The sequence below is a fragment of the Sarcophilus harrisii genome, chromosome 3 (genome assembly GCF_902635505.1).
Source record: "Sarcophilus harrisii chromosome 3, mSarHar1.11, whole genome shotgun sequence".
NCBI lineage: Eukaryota > Metazoa > Chordata > Mammalia > Dasyuromorphia > Dasyuridae > Sarcophilus > Sarcophilus harrisii.
In genome coordinates this window covers 82,162,345-82,179,260 of record NC_045428.1, presented here as the reverse complement: position 1 = coordinate 82,179,260, position 16,916 = coordinate 82,162,345, and the positions used below count along the sequence as shown (strand labels likewise).

At 33.8% G+C, this 16,916-nt stretch overlaps 1 protein-coding gene across 4 annotated transcripts in view; it reads right to left on the bottom strand.

Annotated features, from left to right (window-relative positions):
- The window catches only part of ALS2 (alsin Rho guanine nucleotide exchange factor ALS2), an 80,490-nt gene that overhangs the window by 23,429 nt on the left and 40,145 nt on the right, over nt 1-16,916 (bottom strand). For all 4 annotated transcript variants that reach the window (XM_003766011.4, XM_031958321.1, XM_031958322.1 and 1 more), the window contains exons 10-19: nt 15,473-15,644; nt 14,953-15,133; nt 12,574-12,639; nt 10,690-10,852; nt 9,045-9,176; nt 8,504-8,632; nt 3,875-3,945; nt 3,198-3,264; nt 2,659-2,861; nt 2,496-2,561 (exon numbers count right to left, since the gene is read on the bottom strand). In XM_003766011.4, the coding sequence (XP_003766059.1) occupies nt 2,496-2,561; nt 2,659-2,861; nt 3,198-3,264; nt 3,875-3,945; nt 8,504-8,632; nt 9,045-9,176; nt 10,690-10,852; nt 12,574-12,639; nt 14,953-15,133; nt 15,473-15,644 (1,250 nt within the window). The remainder of the gene's footprint in view (nt 1-2,495; nt 2,562-2,658; nt 2,862-3,197; nt 3,265-3,874; nt 3,946-8,503; nt 8,633-9,044; nt 9,177-10,689; nt 10,853-12,573; nt 12,640-14,952; nt 15,134-15,472; nt 15,645-16,916) is intronic.

The following is a 16,916-nucleotide window of genomic DNA, read 5'->3' as shown; positions in this document are numbered from 1 at the left end:
TTGACTTGAAGAATCAAGCTCTTCAATCACAAAGTATGCATGTATTTTTAAATGAAATATATCCTGTCCTTCATTTTTTGCTTTAACCCCAGAGCTTTTTGTAATCTTGTTATAGGCTGCTTTATAGGTGGTTGTGTCACTGCCTCTCCCCCTCCTCCTTCTCCCTCCACCCATGAAGGGTTAATTGAGGGAGATACATGTGGAATGACCTAATTTCTCCTGCTGTGAAGTATCACACTCAAAATTGTACTTAGCTCCATTCTTATCTGATTCTTCATCCTTTTCAACTAGTTTAGTTGGCTCCTCCCCCTCCTGCTCTTCTTTTTCCTTATTCTAACACTTATTTCTTAAAGCCAGTTGTATTAAATTATATGTATTAAGTGTGTCTTTGGAAATTGAGTCAGGTCCATTATCATTGTAGAATTGACATAGTTGCTTTCCTACTAATTTCCACTCATTTGGACCCAATTCTTTTTCCTTAGAGAACCAAGAAAATGTGTAATGTACAGTTTTTAAAAGATCAATGATCTGCTCCCACGTTACAATTAAACCTTGATTTTTTATCAGTCTGACCAAGCTTTCAACAATTTTCCTTGAAGAGAAAAAGAAGGCTGCTTTCTAAACATCTGTACCAGTTTAGCTGAAATACTATTTTAGCCCTTTAACAAAGTTTCCTTGTTGTACTCACCCTAATTTCTGAGTCAAAGAGACTTTTCTACTGAAATCAGGATTGGAAGCTTTTCCACTGAAATTAGGATCATGTCTGTCCCACGTTCGGGCACCAAAATGTAATATTCTTTTCTAAAATATAATGTTCTCTGGGAGCAGGTTTCTGGTGGGGCTTCTGGAGGCAGCCTTCATTTCAGTTCAGTGTAATAATTACCTCAAATGCAGCCAGGAGCTAAAGTCCAGATCATTTATTGTTTCCTTCTGTTTCCTTCAAAATAGTCCAGTTAGCTTTCTTTAGAAGCCTATCTCTCTCCTTGGTTCTGAGGAGCTCTTGCTGCTAGTCCTTTGTCTCTTCCAGCTTCTTCCTCTAGCTCCTTCCGAATCTCTCCAGCCAGCACAAAGGTGGAAAATGGAATGAATCTGTTCCTCCTCCGAGAGTGGGCTTGTCCATCCTGACTCCTCCTATAATATCCCGGACTCCTCCTTATATATGCTCTCTTAAAGATGTAAATCTTGTGGAACTCCAATAAGTACTAAGTACATTAGTGAACTAGAGAACTATTAAATACCATACTAAATTAGATAATTATTGTCTCTATCAATTCCAGTGACTTAGCACCTTGTAAGAATTCTAACATAGTGACATAAAGCATAAAGGCTTTTGAACTCAGGAAGACCCGAGTTCAAATTCAGCCTCAGATACTTCCTAGCTGTGTGATACTGAGCAAGTCACTTCACCCTGTTTTGCCTCAGTTTCCTCATCTGTAAAATGAGCTGGAGGAAGAAATGGCAAACTACCCATTTCTCTGCCAAGAAAACCCCTAATGTGGTCAATAAGAGTCAGACAGACTGAAAACAACTGAACAGCAACAAAACGGGCTGGAGGTCAGAAGGCTTTTTCTAGAATGAGAAGGACTGCCTAGTCTTTAGTTATGATGATGACAATGGTTATCTTGAATTCCAACTATACTTGACCAACCAGTCACAGCTACTTAAACCCAGCCAGGTGAATTTTGTTATTTATAAACTGTCACATCCTTAAGTTGTATAAATAGCTGTCCTTGGTAAGTTGTCTCTATTCTGGGGCTTTTTCTTGCTGCTGAGAACTGGAACTGGTCTCTATTTCATACAAGTGTGCCATGGTTTCTGATGTCCTGGTGATCTAAAATTCAAACCTAGGCCCTCTATAGGTTATAGACCCTCAGAGCAATGTTAACTTCTTATGAGCTCATTATCAAGCAGTATCTTGAACAGAGAATATAATTTGTTGAAATTCTTCAAGTCAGGGTATTTGTCGCTATAGGTTCATTTTTATTGATCTAACCATAGGGTGAGACAGTGTAAACAGTAGAAAGAATGCTGGATTCGAACTTGAGAAAACTGGGTGCTAGTTAGGACTCCATCAAAAACTGTGTAATCCTGAAAAACTTTTCATGAACATTAGTCTAAATAACCTCAAAGGTGCCTTTTAGTTCTAACATTCTAGAATTCATAGGCCTTGACATTTCTTGCTGAAAAGTACTAAAAAAATTTCCTTCCTTTTTCCTTATTTTATTATTATTTTTATAATATTTTATTTTTCCAAATACATGCAAAGGTAGTTTTCAACATTCACTCCTGCAACTTGTATTCCACATTTTTCTCCCTCTCTTCCCCATTTCCCTCCCTCTCTTCCCCATTTCCCCTCCCCAAGAAGCAAATAATCTGATATAGATTAAACATGTGCAATTTTTATATTATGAAATCAGACTCAAATGATATATTTTATAAAAGAATAAAAAAGTATTCTTTCACCCTCATTACAATGAGATAAAATATTTTCTTACCCATCTTCTAGGCCATTTCTGAACATGCCAGAATACATCTTTCCATCAGTCCATTTCAAAGTCCCTCTGAAATGAAGCATATATATAAAGAGAGAGATTATTTTATTTAGCACTCTGTACATATATCATCTATTTCTTTCATCCCAAATTTTTAACATGCTACCTGCCATGAGGTTTCCCTGAAAGCCATCGTCCATCATAAACAGCATCCTTTAGACGGGGATCCTTGTAGAAAGTATATCTGGCACTTCGTGAAATAGGAGGTTCTTGCCTCTGAACACTGCTTCCACTTGCATAAGGAGGAAAATCAGACACACCTCTGAGAGCTTGGTCCACAGCTTGACTAATAGCCCGTAACCATTTAGTCTAGAAGGAAACAATTTATAGCATTGAGGCAAAGAAACAACTTAACAAATATAGCTTTAAATAGTTGCTTTTGTAGATAAGAGAATTGCTTCAATCTAGAATTTTTTTTTTTGTAAATGTGACTGTGTGGTGCAGCATACTTGACATTCATTGCTACATTTTAAAATCAATTGTCAAAAAAGTGTGAAAGCTCAGTTCAGTGAAAGTTTATAGGAGACACTGCATACCTAAAAGATCACAGTCAAAAAAAGCCAAATCATTTCTTTTTTCTTATTTAATAGATTACAAATGGTTGGGTTGACCACAGGCACACATACACATAAATATAGAACTTACTTTTTCCTGTGGTGTTGATGAAACAAGAATAAACTGTTCTTCAGGTGTAGTTATCTTTAAGCCATTTCTAAAAAGGAAACAAGACTAAATATAGCAATATGTCACCATCATATTAATTATTGAAATATGAAAGACAACTTCCTTTACCAAACAGAATCTGCTACCCTTGAGAAATTTAGAATAATTTGATCATCTTAAATGGACTCAATTTGAAGTTACGACTGTTGTTTTATTCATAAAATGCTGAAAATGAATGAGAATGAGTCTTATTTCCTATGTAGTACTGTAGAGGGATGCTAAGGGTATTTATGCCCTTATAGTAATATTGGTTCCTATATCAATACTAATTACAAATAAAATGTACAAATTACAAAATGTAATCTATTGTTATTATAAGCTAGGATACCTAGGTAGAGAGAATAAAGGGGGTAGCTAGGTGACTCAATGGATGAAGTGATGAGACAAGAGTCAGGAAAACCCAAGTTCAAATCTGACCTCAGACATTTACTACCTGTGTGACCCTGGGGGCAAGTCACTTAACTTATTTGCCTTGGTCCACTAGAGAAGGAAATGATAAACCATCCCAGTGTCTTTACCAGGAAAATTCCATATTGGGGTCATGTCTGACTGAATGACTGAACAACAGAGAGAATAAATGTGGGAGGAAAACTACTTACACACTACCAACTTCTTCTGAAATAGGTTCCACCCACAGAGTAGACAAGGGGAAAATATGGTGTGTGGAGAACTATAAAAGTAGAAGACAAAATCACAGAGTTGATTTACTTATTCATTTAATAAGCATTTACAGTACCATGCTAAGCCACACAATATTGACAGGCACTGCCAGCTAGTACAATAGCTTACTCTTCTGTTTATGTAATGTTTTTGTACAACTATTTGACAATGACTGACAATTATACAATCCAGAAACCCCTTTCTCCACCCTACACTTTAAGGAGTTAAGGAAGCTTAACAGGGGATTCTTCTTAGTTTAAAAAAAAAAAAAAAGGAGGTGGAGGTATCATTGTGGAAGTATATTATGTCAATGCCCTTTCAGAGAAGTCATAAAGTAAATTGCAGGCCACTCACTGCTGTTGGCAACAGAGGAAGTTAAATCTTGGGACTCTTGCTATAATTGCCAAGTAGGAGTTGAGTGACACTTTCCATTCAAGAAGTAGTTGGGGAAGCTCAGATTCTTCTTACTTAGGAAAAGAGATGGGATCTTTTTGGCTGAGTCATAACATAAACATAAAGCAAAAATTAATTTAAGATATTTAAGAAGAGTCCCAAATTTGGCCTGAAAGAAGACTTTTACTTGATTTTTTAAAGCATCATGTGTCTATCTTATCACATTTATTTTTTAAATCAAACTAGCTTTCTCCTTCTTCTTGGGGCCTGGTAAGCTGAAGGAGAAATAATAAAAACTTTCAGATACAGAGAAGATAAAAATCTCTGTTCCCAGTTTGCAGAAATTTATGTCATCATAAAAAGTAATTAAAGACTAAATTTATGACTGAAATGTAATTTCTCTACTATGGAATTTCTAACATATAACTTGAATGTTTTAATAAATGCTGAAATGTCTAATGAGTTCTGTCACTCTCTCTTGACTTTATTTTAAGGAAAAATGAGAGTAGAACTGTGAAAGTTACAAGAAAACAACATTTAGATTTTTTTTTTTTAAATTTCATCCCTGAAAAGTTTTGCTTTAATTCAAGGGGGAAATAATTTCATTGATTACAAACAAGAGAACTAAAGCTAGCTTGAAAATAGTACCAATGAGATTCCAAGATAGGGGAAGACCCACCTAGACCAAAACAGGTTTGCAATTTAAATGTATTTGGTGCTTAAGTACAACCTTTTATTAACTCTTTCCGGTTCACAAAATGAGAAAAGCTTGTGTGAATTAGAGAACAACTAAATGGTAAATAAGTTCTATTAGAACATCTAATTAGATGTTTGGGAGTTTTACAAACTAACAAAAGTATAGTACAAATCAATATAAAAAGAAATTCTTAGGTTGGTCAGTGTTTTGAAATTAGAAATTTTGCTGTAAATTATATTAGACTCTGCTGGAGAAGGAAATAGCAAACCACTCCAAAATCTTCAAGAAAATGTCAAGAAAAACCCAAATGGAGTCATGAAGAGTTGGACATGACTGAAATGACAACAAATAATAGACTCCCTGATGTTAACTGGAGTAGATTCTGAAAGACCTGTCAAGGAGAATATGAGGCTCTTACCCATTTTTATATTTTTGTGTAGAAGCATTAAATAGAATTTGGGGTGAAATTCACACACACATGTGATATAGAAATTATTAACTCTGCTTTGTTAATCAATGTCTGCCAAGAATTAAATTATCTGTGTTTTCTGACCTAAGTGTCATGAGAGTTTTAATGAACTTAAGAGTACTGCCATATATATGTATAAGGGAAAAAAACAAAAGGGAAAAATCTGAACCAACATCTCCACCCTTCTTCTCCACAGTGGGGTAATACCACTAATAGGTCTTCCTGGTTATCTGACCTGTTCCCAGTCTCAATTATACTTCTAAAAGCTTCAACTACAGTCTTAACTATCTTACTCTACATCATAAAACTACAAAACAGAAAAGGAAAAGTAAGTTCAGACTAAATTTCAAAGCCAGTTTACAATTTGAATTTTAAGAACTATTTTGGAAAGAGAAACTTATTTTAGGGAGCAACTTGAATGAGAGTGAAACTTAATTTGGAAAACTGCTTTGTGTTATTTTTCTGAATGATATAACAGAACTTGTTATTTGAATAGACAATTAACTAAGCCACTGCAAGCTTCCTAATGTGTTCTGTGTCCAGCCATTTCTGAATCCATCACAGATAAAGTGTTTAAATTGGACAGGCCTATTAGGCCTCTGAGTATCACACTCATCTATCTGTAGTCCCACATAAGGAAAAGATGTGAAGTAGCATTTTAAGTGAATTAGAAATTGGAATTTGATACCTGAAATGTAATGTACTGAAAATGTTATGTTATGGTTCGAAGGTTTTTCTAACTGCTAAAAACATCTTAACAGATTTTTGGAGGATTAGAAGAAATGAAAAGAGAGAAAACATAAAATAAAAGATAGAGAGGAAAGAATTGAAAGAATAAACAGTTTATAACAGTGGTAAACTTTATACAAATGATATGTTCCTGGAAAACTAGAATGGACCAAAGAGAAATTAATTACAATGAGAAAACAAGAAGTATTAGAATAAAATCAAATCAAAAGATTGAAATAAGTAGGAGAAAATTAACATATCTGTTATCAAGAACTAATGACTTGGAAAACAATTCAAGAGAAGACAGGTCCAAAAAATGAGTTCAAGTGCCAAGGAATCAAAATCAAGATCAAACAAAACCTAGCAGTTCTATTATAAACAAGAGAGCTTGGAATATAGTATATCAAACATCAAAGAAGATAAAGTTACAACCTAGTAAAACTTATTCTGGAAAGAATTCCATAATCCTTTAGCAGAAGATCTTTAATAGAAGAGAACTTATAAGCATTCCTGATATAAAGCCTCTAACTGAATAGGTACTACAAATATGAGAGTAAGAATCCTAGAGAGGTAAATTTGAGCAACTGGAGGAGGCTGTATGATGGTGGCCATATTAACATTCTAATAGAAGAAATGTGTCTCTTTAAAAAAAAATTGTCTTTAAAAGGCATCAAGTTAAATAGGCAGAAATGAAGGACCTAGACGTAGGCTGGTTCAGTTTTGAAGTCAGTAAGGGGAAAAAGATAAGAGAAGCTGTAAAAAGAATATATTAATGCAGAAAGGGGAAAGAAGGGAGGGTTGAACTTGCTATTTCTCAAAATTGGAGTGTGTAAGAAGAGTACATAAACATGAAGGAAAGAGTGGCAGGAGTTACCATCACACAAATATAACATTTATCTGAGCCAGGAAAAAGGGTAATTAAATACACATACACATTATTAATTAATTAATAATTAATTAAACACACACATGTGCACATGCACAATGTGGTGTAGAAATACACAAAACAAACAGAGATAGGCAGTAGGAGAGAACTAATAGACAGAATAATACTTGGGAGGGAAGCATGTAATGGAATACTTTTGCACTGTAGAAAAATTCAGAGTATCCTGAAAGTATGAAGTGATGCAGAATTCATAAACTGAAGGGAGCAGAATCAGGAGAACAATTTATTCTAGGACAACACCATTAAGAAAAACAACTCTAAAAGTCTTAAAAAAATCTTATCAAAGCAAAAACCAACTATTTTCCCAGGGGACTGATGAATTACATTACTTACTTTGTGTTAGATAACAACAAAGTCAAATTTCTTTGTACATGTGTCGATATGGACTTGTCTTACTTGACTATGCTTACTTGTTAGAAGGGTTTCCCCACAACCATTATTTTTTAGTTGGTGAGAAATAAGGCTATAGTGCCATCTTCCCCAAAGAGGGTCATCAAAACATGTTTAAAACGCACAGAAAAGAAGGAAGCAGGCCAGTTTTAAAAGGAATAATGTTGAATTTATTACAGTTTTTTAAAAAGCAACAAATATGAAGTGAAAATTCAGTTTTATATGTAATCTTTTTGCATTCTGTTATGAAATGTTTTTTGGAGAGGGATTAAGTTCTAAATTAGAAAATTTAAACAAAAAATGAGAGAGATCTGGGCATATTTGTAAACAACAGGAAAGAAGAAGGAAAGGAAGAGTGGTTAAGATAATGAGGTTGAAATTTCAAAGAAAGAAGATAATTGAAGGGGAAGCTCTCCTTGAGGAATAAGGGTAAGATAGAATCAAGAGTACAGTAGGAGTTGAAAAGAAGGGCCCCACTCTGAGTGAAGAGGAGTTGGAGATGTTATTGGGATAAGTTGAAATGTAGAATTGGGGAAAAGAGTTTCATTGTGGATGACTTCATTTTTCAAGGGAAGTAGAGGGTGAGATCCTTGCCCAGAAAGATAAACTAGTGAGTGGCATAGGTAACTTGAGAAAAGAAGAAATGTTTTGGAACAGAGAATAAGAGAGACAATCAAGGAGAAGTGTACTGGAGTATAATAAAGGTTTAGATGAGACCAGATAACAGTTATACTGGACCCAGTTACCCAAAATATAGCCTATCATATAAATGCCAAATATGATTAAATTAAACTGTCCTATGATCAATCAATGAATAAGTCCAAAGTTTTTGGCAATAGAAGATATAGATGTTTCAAAAAAAAAAAAAAACATTTCTAACAATCAAGGTAAGCATGGTGTTCAATCTACTAGAATGTGTCTTAAAGGCTAAGAATTATGCTTACCTGGGCATGGACCAAAGAATCATTAAAGAGAATGAACCAATTCACAGAGAATCTACCAGCATGTTGTAGAGATAATGCTCGATTACTACTCTCACAGATTAGCCTACGTTCTGGCTTCCTCAAGGAATCCTGTGATTAAAATGAAAAGGCAAAACAAAATGCTTCAGGAAAATTTGGAAAAGATAAATAATCTACAAACATATTACCAAAGACAATAAATAAATAAATAAATAAGGCATGCTAATCAAATGTAAAATAAGTGATTAGATCTGAGAAGGATTTCAAGGTTTTTGTAAAATTAGAAATCAAGAAAAAAATAAAAAATTCATAGGGACCAAACAAAAATGAGTGAAATTAAGTAAGCTGCCAAGAAAAAGATACTTATAGAAAAAGAGTGTCTCTTGCTATGAGATTTAGGCATCCTGGAAAAATTGTCATTGTAGTATCATCATCATAAACAGTGGGGGCTGGGGTGAAGAAAATTACAGCAGTAATTATGAAAATGCCTGCTGTTTGCAAGATGTGACAGCAGGTGCGGTACCGTCATTTTTCCAGGGAAGGTCTTCCAGAAGCCCAGTGTGTATTCTGCTTCCTTCCTTTTCCTGCCGAGATGGAGAGCAAGAGTCTCATAGCAAGAGCTAGAATCCTGCAGTTTTTGGTACTCTGGAGATGTCTAAAGGTCAACAATTAAGAAAAAACAAATTAAAATGGGAACCAGTCATCCACAATCTAAGCCAATGGAAGCAATCTGAAGACAGAATTTATTTTAGGGAGACACCAAAGAGGTACTGATTGGGACTTGAAGGGATTGACTGTGTTTTAGGTAGCAATTGTCAGAAATAAATTCTACTAGGCAATTATTAGTATGAAGTAGGGATGATAACCTGAGGGGAATGGGAGAAGGTGCTGATTGGTATTTGTAAGACAGAAAAGCAGAGGAAAAAGGGGGAATCAGGAGATATATGCTAAGCAAGGAGATATTGCCTGAAGAACATGAGGTAAAAAAGAAAAAGAAAAAAGAAAAATATGGTTGTTATGGAGAGTGGAAGTTAGGGAGGGGATGAGATATTTCCACGTCATAGTTATCAAGGTTTCTCAAATTTGATGAGGCAACAAATAAACTTTAGAGAAACTAATCTGTGAATCTCACATTATCCAAAGGAGGAATGAATTTAAAAACTAAATCTGTTCTAGTTTAAGCAAAGACAGTAATTAAGACAATTTATAAGCAGTAACTTCAAATAGGTGGTATTAAATGAAAAATCAAAAGCTTGTAAACAGACTTTAAAGACTTCAGAGGCAAGCCAATTTAAGCAAAATGAATGGATATACTCATGCAGGAAAGGCTTCCATTAAACTTAATATCAAAATTACAAATGTGAGACTGTCCAAGATACTATTTCTTACTGAATGCCAAGAATTTAGAAAGCTCAGCAACTACAGATTGTTTAGGATTTCAAAGCTGAATTAGCAGGGGATACAATTGCAACTCAGTATTATAGCACAAGATGACAACAGATCTTAAGAGGATTAAAAAAAAAAAAAAAAAAAAACTAACAAACAAACAAACAAAAAAAAACAAAGTCCCAAAAGAAAGAATGGTTTATAAGATCATTGTAGCGGAGTTAGATTTTCTTGAAGTGGGGTACAGATTTCAAGATCTTGGCAGATCCAAAGGCCTGGGGTAACACAATAGTCATAACTTCATCAGGCTAGTACCAAACCACTTAGGATAAGCCCACCTCTGAAGGTAGAACACTATGATGATTTCTATAGTGATAAAAGCTGACTTGGTTGAGATGGTTAATACCTCTCCAGATATGCTGTTGAGGTGACATTTCAGTGTACATTGGGCTACATTATGACTTGCAGCCTACAGATTTGCTGGCATGTGCCACAATAGTACCTGCCCAGGATTTTTCAGAGTAGAATGAGGTGAAGAACAGTATACACTTTAATTAGGTCTGAACAACAAACACAAAATTTGCATAAAACGAAAACAATAGACTTAAAAAGAAACCTGCAAGATTACCAAGAATTATTTATGCCATTACTAGACTACAATTAGTCATGTAATAATCAGTATCAACTTGGTCTAATTATTGACCTTGAGAAAGTGGAGTACAAATATGGAAAAGGAACTAGAATTCCAAGTCCTCAAGGATGTTAAAAGAATGAGAACTTACCACTTCAAAACAAGTAGCAAGCTTTAGTAAAACTCGAGCATAATTATGAAGACGTCTGATTGGCAAAAAAAACAAAGTGTTTAGCACTTCCACCAACTGGATGTTTTCATCATTCACCTCTGATAAATCTTGTAATAACTCCTGGTTTTTATTTAAGAAGTCACTAGAGAGAAAGCAGAAGGGAGAGATTTATTCAACAAATACACTTGAGTACCTACTTTATTATTATTTTGTTTTTGTTTTTTTGCTGAGGCAATTGGGGTTAAATGACTTGCCTAGGGTCATACAACTAGGAAGTGTTAAATGTCTGAGGCCAGATTAGAACTCAGGTCCTCCTGACTTCAGGGCTGGTGCTCTATCCACCGCACTACCTAGCTGCCTCTTGAGTATCTACTTTATGCATATCATTAATATAAAAAAAAAATCTCTTCTTTTTTCCACTGTGAAATGTATCATGTGATTCATTGAAGCTATGGTAGAAAGGCAAAAACAACTGACTAACCCTTGAGACCATTAAAACAGCTTTGTTTAAAGAAATTTAGTTGGTAGTATTTTAAGTTTGGAATGTGTTTGTAGACTTATGATGACAAACTGCAAGAAATTAGTCTCTTAAGATGTAATTAGATACCTCCTCTAATTTTATTTTAATAGGATTTTTGTTGCCTTTGTAAGCTTGCTGGTTAAACTATACAAAACTAGATAGGTTAGAAAAATGAATTTTGCTACTACTCTTTAAAATCATATATCATATTTTTAGCAAAGTACTACCTAAAAAAAATTTAGTTTGATAATCTATACATATGAATAGACTTGAAAAATAAATCCCAGAATCCATTCTTTTGATAAATCTTAGTCTGCCTTAAAAAAAAAAGTAAAGAAAATACAACTTACTAATTAAATGATTGTATTGAAACTTTTATATTTTGCCTTCTTTGATGACAAAATCTTGTCCTAGCTATACCTCAATCTGTTTTCTTGCCTTTTTTTTTTAATATTTCATTTGGAACTTAAAATATAATAAGTAATGCAAAATCTAAAGCTACTTTCTGCCTCTCACTTTTCAGTTTTCCTGACAGTTCTTGGAGTCCCTTCCTTTGTGTTCTTGGGTTTATCAAAGAAAATTAGCATGGACAGAACAAGAAGGGAAACTCATTAAAGGAAAAAATATATTGAAATCCAGTACTGATAGAATTCGGACACATAAGATATGTAGGTAACTGAAAACCAAGGAATAGCATTTCTAATGCAAGCTACATACATAAATGAATAATAATCTTGCCTTAAGATAAATGGTCAAAGAATATAAATTAGTAATACTTAGAAGAAGAAATGCAACTGTCAACAACCATTTATAAAATGCTCCAAATACTAATAAGTGAGTACAAATTGAAATGACTCATGTTTCACCTTTTATTCAATAAGAGATACATGTTATTTAAAAATTCATTCTAAGATCCAAGCACACAGAGGTTCAACTTGGATTATAAGCACCATATTAATGCTTATAAGCTTATAAGCACAAATCATATGTAATGTCAAAAAATGCCAAAAAATTCTTTAAGCATAAAGATTTAGTCATCCTTTAAAATGTCCAATAATCATATATTTTCCTTTGGGAACAAAAGGCACAATACAAAGCTAACCTTACACTGAAGATTTAAAGTTTAATATTCACTGATCTTTTAGGAGAGCTTAAAAAAAAAAGGCAATGTCCCTACTGAGAAAAAATAAAAGATTATAAATTGCTACATATGCTTTTGGTTTATTTTACTTAAGTGACCAAACAAGAGAGACTTTACTGAACACTAAAAATATAAAAGAAAATTTCATATAAAAGTATCTTTGGCTTTTAAAATAAATAGTGGAAGAAATTTATTTACTTACATAGCTGGCTTGGCAAGAAGCTGGAATCCTCCCATAACCACAAAATTGGTAATAGATGTACAATACCTTTAAACAGATAAGAAAAATATACATATCTCTGTTAAGATCACAATTTTAGCAGGTCAGAAGACAATTATTTCTCCTGGTACTTTACCAATTAAAAGCTTTCAAAAATGTTATGAAACTAACCTTTTTGAGTGGTAGGGTTATTTGTTAGCAACAGGGTAGGTAGGCCATTCATTTGCTATTATATAGTAATCAAAGAAAAGAACCATATAAAGATGGCAGGTCTGTTAACACTGAAAATTTAATCATATCCAAAAGTCATATCTAAGAGCTAGACTTAATATGATAATGCGGTCCCAATTATATCCAAACATTACTATACTAGTGAATAGTTAGAAGGATTAAAATATGAGAAATAGTAACTTCTGAAATTAAGTTTTAATCTAAATATTCAGTGTTATATTTGAGTGTTCCCCGTTAAAATTTTTTTGGAAAGGGATCATAATGAGATTCAAAAAACTATTTGAACTCTATCAACAAGACTAATTTATGTGAATCTAGGAATTATATATATATAATTTATAAATTAACTTTTTTAGCCATATAAATTAGCTGTTCATGTCCTGGTACATAAAAAACATAAAATTAAAAAGCAAGGTGAGAGACAAAATAATGATAATTTTGTGAAAGATTTTATACATATTATCTCATTTTATTCTCGGAACAACACTGGGAGGTAGATGCTATTATCTCCACTTTATAGAGGAAGAAACTGGAGAAGACAGAGGTGCAGTGTCTTGTCCAGGGTCATACAACTAGTAAATGTCTGAGGCTGGATTTGAACCCAGATCCTTCTGATTCCAAGTCCAGTCCCCTACTGTGCCACCTCACTGTCTCTATAAAAATAATGGAGACTATAAACAAAAATGCAGAATTAGTAGAAGAAAACACAAACCAAATAAAACATAGAATAAAACAAAGAATATAAAAAAATTTAAATTCTTCCAATATAAGTAGATCTTCTTACATAATGGCTAAATATATATATATATATATATATATATATAAAAAATTAGGATAAATGTTCATATGGCTGAATGTGTTCAGAGAGTATACTATAATTTTTTGAATTCTTTTAATAAGGCTTCAATGGTTTTAAATATGAAGGGCCTAAAAAGAAAATAAGGTAATGCATTTTCTATTTAGGAAGTTTTCCCTAAAATTGTGCCAGTTTTGTGTAAAACAAATAGAAAAACCACATGAAAGGCATTATTGATTTAATTCTAAAAAAAAATTTTGAGAGACTATATAAATCCCAAAGGTCAGACTTTGAAAGGATATCTATCAATCTAGTAAAAAGATAAATGTGCTTAGCTCACATCTAATAAGTGGATACAAATAAAAGACAAATTTCGAGTTAAAATTGCTGAATCCATTTGAAAAACATGAAGACTAAAAATGTATCTGCATCCTTAAACTTCACTCTATTAAAAAACAAAACCAAACCAGAACAATGCACACACAAAGGAATGTTGCCCAAGATAACAGAAAGGGTCCACTTTTATAGTCAGGAGTTGTTTGTAAAATTGACTTTCTTTGCAAATTAAATATAATTCACCCAACAGAATAGAACTACTTCTAAAACCAGATCCATTTGTGAATATTTATTATAATGTAAACTCTATAGTTAGTATTCTATAATATCGTGCTACAATATGGGGGGGAGAGGGATGCTTACATAAGAAAAGTCTTCATTAGTGGATTTCTTCGACAAAGAGATCTAACTCAGTTTCAATTGATCAAGGATGGACAGAAGTAGCTACACCCAAAGAAAGAACACTGGGAAATGAATGTAAACTGCTTGCATTTTTGTTTCTCTTCCCAGGTTATTTTTACCTTCCGAATCCAATTCTTCCTGTGCAACAAGAGAACTGTTCGGTTCTGCACACATATATTGTATCTAGGATACACTGTGACATATTTAACTTGTATAGAACTGCTTGCCATCTGGGGGAGGGGGTGAAGGGAGGGAGGAGAAAAGTCGGAACAGAAGTGAGTGCAAGGGATAATGTAAAAAAATTACCCAGGCATGGGTTCTGTCAATAAAAAGTTATAATAATAAAAAAAAAAAAAAGAAAAGTCTTCATTCTTTTTTAATCATCAAAAAAGTTTAGTCCTTATATTTCTCTCCTCTAAAGAAAACTCAAGCTTTAGTAATGCAAAACAATAAATGGCTTAACATTAAAATACTGCTTTGCAATTTATATTACCTTATGTCACTCTCCCTAATCTAGTCTCTTGTGATTAAGGAGCTGTTCTCCTTGGCAGAATAACCCTGCAGAGATTGAACATGACACATGACTGGATACTTGCTCTGTATAACTATCCAAGAAGAGACTTGCATGCTTCAAGATAGCCAAGCTCCTGGCTTCCTTAATCCCATGAAGGAAGCTGCTCAGTGAGGCTCCATGCTGACCAATCAAGTAACATAGCTTGCTGAATCTGCTTGCCACTTCCTGCAACAGTTGGACTGTGGTAGTAGTGCCCAGGTTTTCTGTAACAAAAAACCAATACAGATAGTGTTTACCAGCAAAAGCAATTCAGGGTCAAATATTTTTTCATGATATTACAAATTTGTTCTCAAAAGGCTTAATTACTTAATTACTAAAAAGCATAACATATTGGCAATTAGTACATGAATCATTTTCAACAAAGGGTTATAAATCATTCAAATTATACATTCATAAGTTGAAATATGAATGGCCAAACAAAATATATATATATGTAAATACAAGATAGAAGGGAGAGAAGTCAATCAAACCTTTAGAAAATTTCCTATAAAAAATTATTTAAAGAGATTAGGACACTAATGAATTGAGACATTTCCACTTACCTAAACCTAACAGGGGCCTGAGAATCTGGGATTTAATATCACTCAGTTTTGAGTAGAATCGTCTTTCTGTAGTAGCCAACTCATGCAGACTGGCAATATATCCCATAATATTTTTGTCCACCAAAGCTAGGCAACTGTCCTTTCCTGCTGTCACACTGCTTATGTATCCAAGCTGAAGCAAAAGAAAAGAATAAGATTATAGGATGAAAATAATTTGCTCATGGTAAGAATTATTCAAACTGCCTTTTGTCTTTGTTTTTCATCCAGATCTGTGATTTTACTGGTAATAATAGTTCCCAGTGAGAAAACCATCTTTCCTTGCACTTAAAGTCTTAGAAACAGCATGAATCACCAAGAGGCTGAGTGACCGGCCAGAGTAATAGCCAGTGTGTGTCAGAGATGTAACTTGCAATCACGACTTCTGACTCTAGGCCAGTTCTCTTTATCCATTAAACCACACTACCTCTTCTGAATCACAATCACAGGACTACCTCATAGATTGGATTTGGGACAACATAAAAACAGGCACAGTGAGACAATGTTGAAAGATGTCTCAGGATCCTTTCTCTCATAAGGGAGGAAATCAGAGGATATATATATATATATATATAAAGATAGCTTGCTCGTATTGCAAAATATAAATGGGCTAAAGCAGTGGTTTACAAACTTTTTTGTTATTGTTCAGAGTAAAGTCTTAGCCATGAAAAATCATACTATACTTGAATGTCTAAGATGACAACGTTATAGGGGAAGCAAAAGGGATTGCTGAGCATACTTTCCCTTCAATAAGGGCATTTCTTTCTTGAAAAGAATTAAAAATATAACTCACTCAATCTTTAGGTAGGTACTACTGACTGTAATAGTTACTTTGCCCTGATTTCTAAGGAGGTGCAAAGGGAAATACATGATATTCTAAAAAGGACTGGAGTTTGAATCCCAGTCTCTCCCAAATCATTAGGTGTTTTAAGTCACTTCTCCAGTCTAGGCTTCATTGCAGGATTTGGTCTAGTTCTCTAAGATTCCTCCAACTCTATCTACATCCCAGGATATTACAACTTATAATGGTTATTTTTACCTTCTGAATCCAATTCTTCTTGTGCAACAAGAGAACTGTTTGGTTCTGCACACATATATTGTATCAGGATATACTTTAACATGTTTAACATGTATAAGACTGCCTGCCATCTAGGGGAGGGGGGTAAAGGGAGGGAGGGGAAAAGTTGGAATGGAAGTAAGTGCAAAGGACAATGTTGTAAAAAATTACCTATGCATATGTTTGGTCAATAAAAAGCTATAATTAAAAAAAAAAAACAACTTCACAAGTATGAATTTTAAGAAGTATGGCCAGTCAACAATTACTATGTATACTTTTTGACCAGCTATACCATTACTAGGCATATATTCCCAAAGAGGTCGTAGACAGAAGGGAAAGTTCTCATATAGA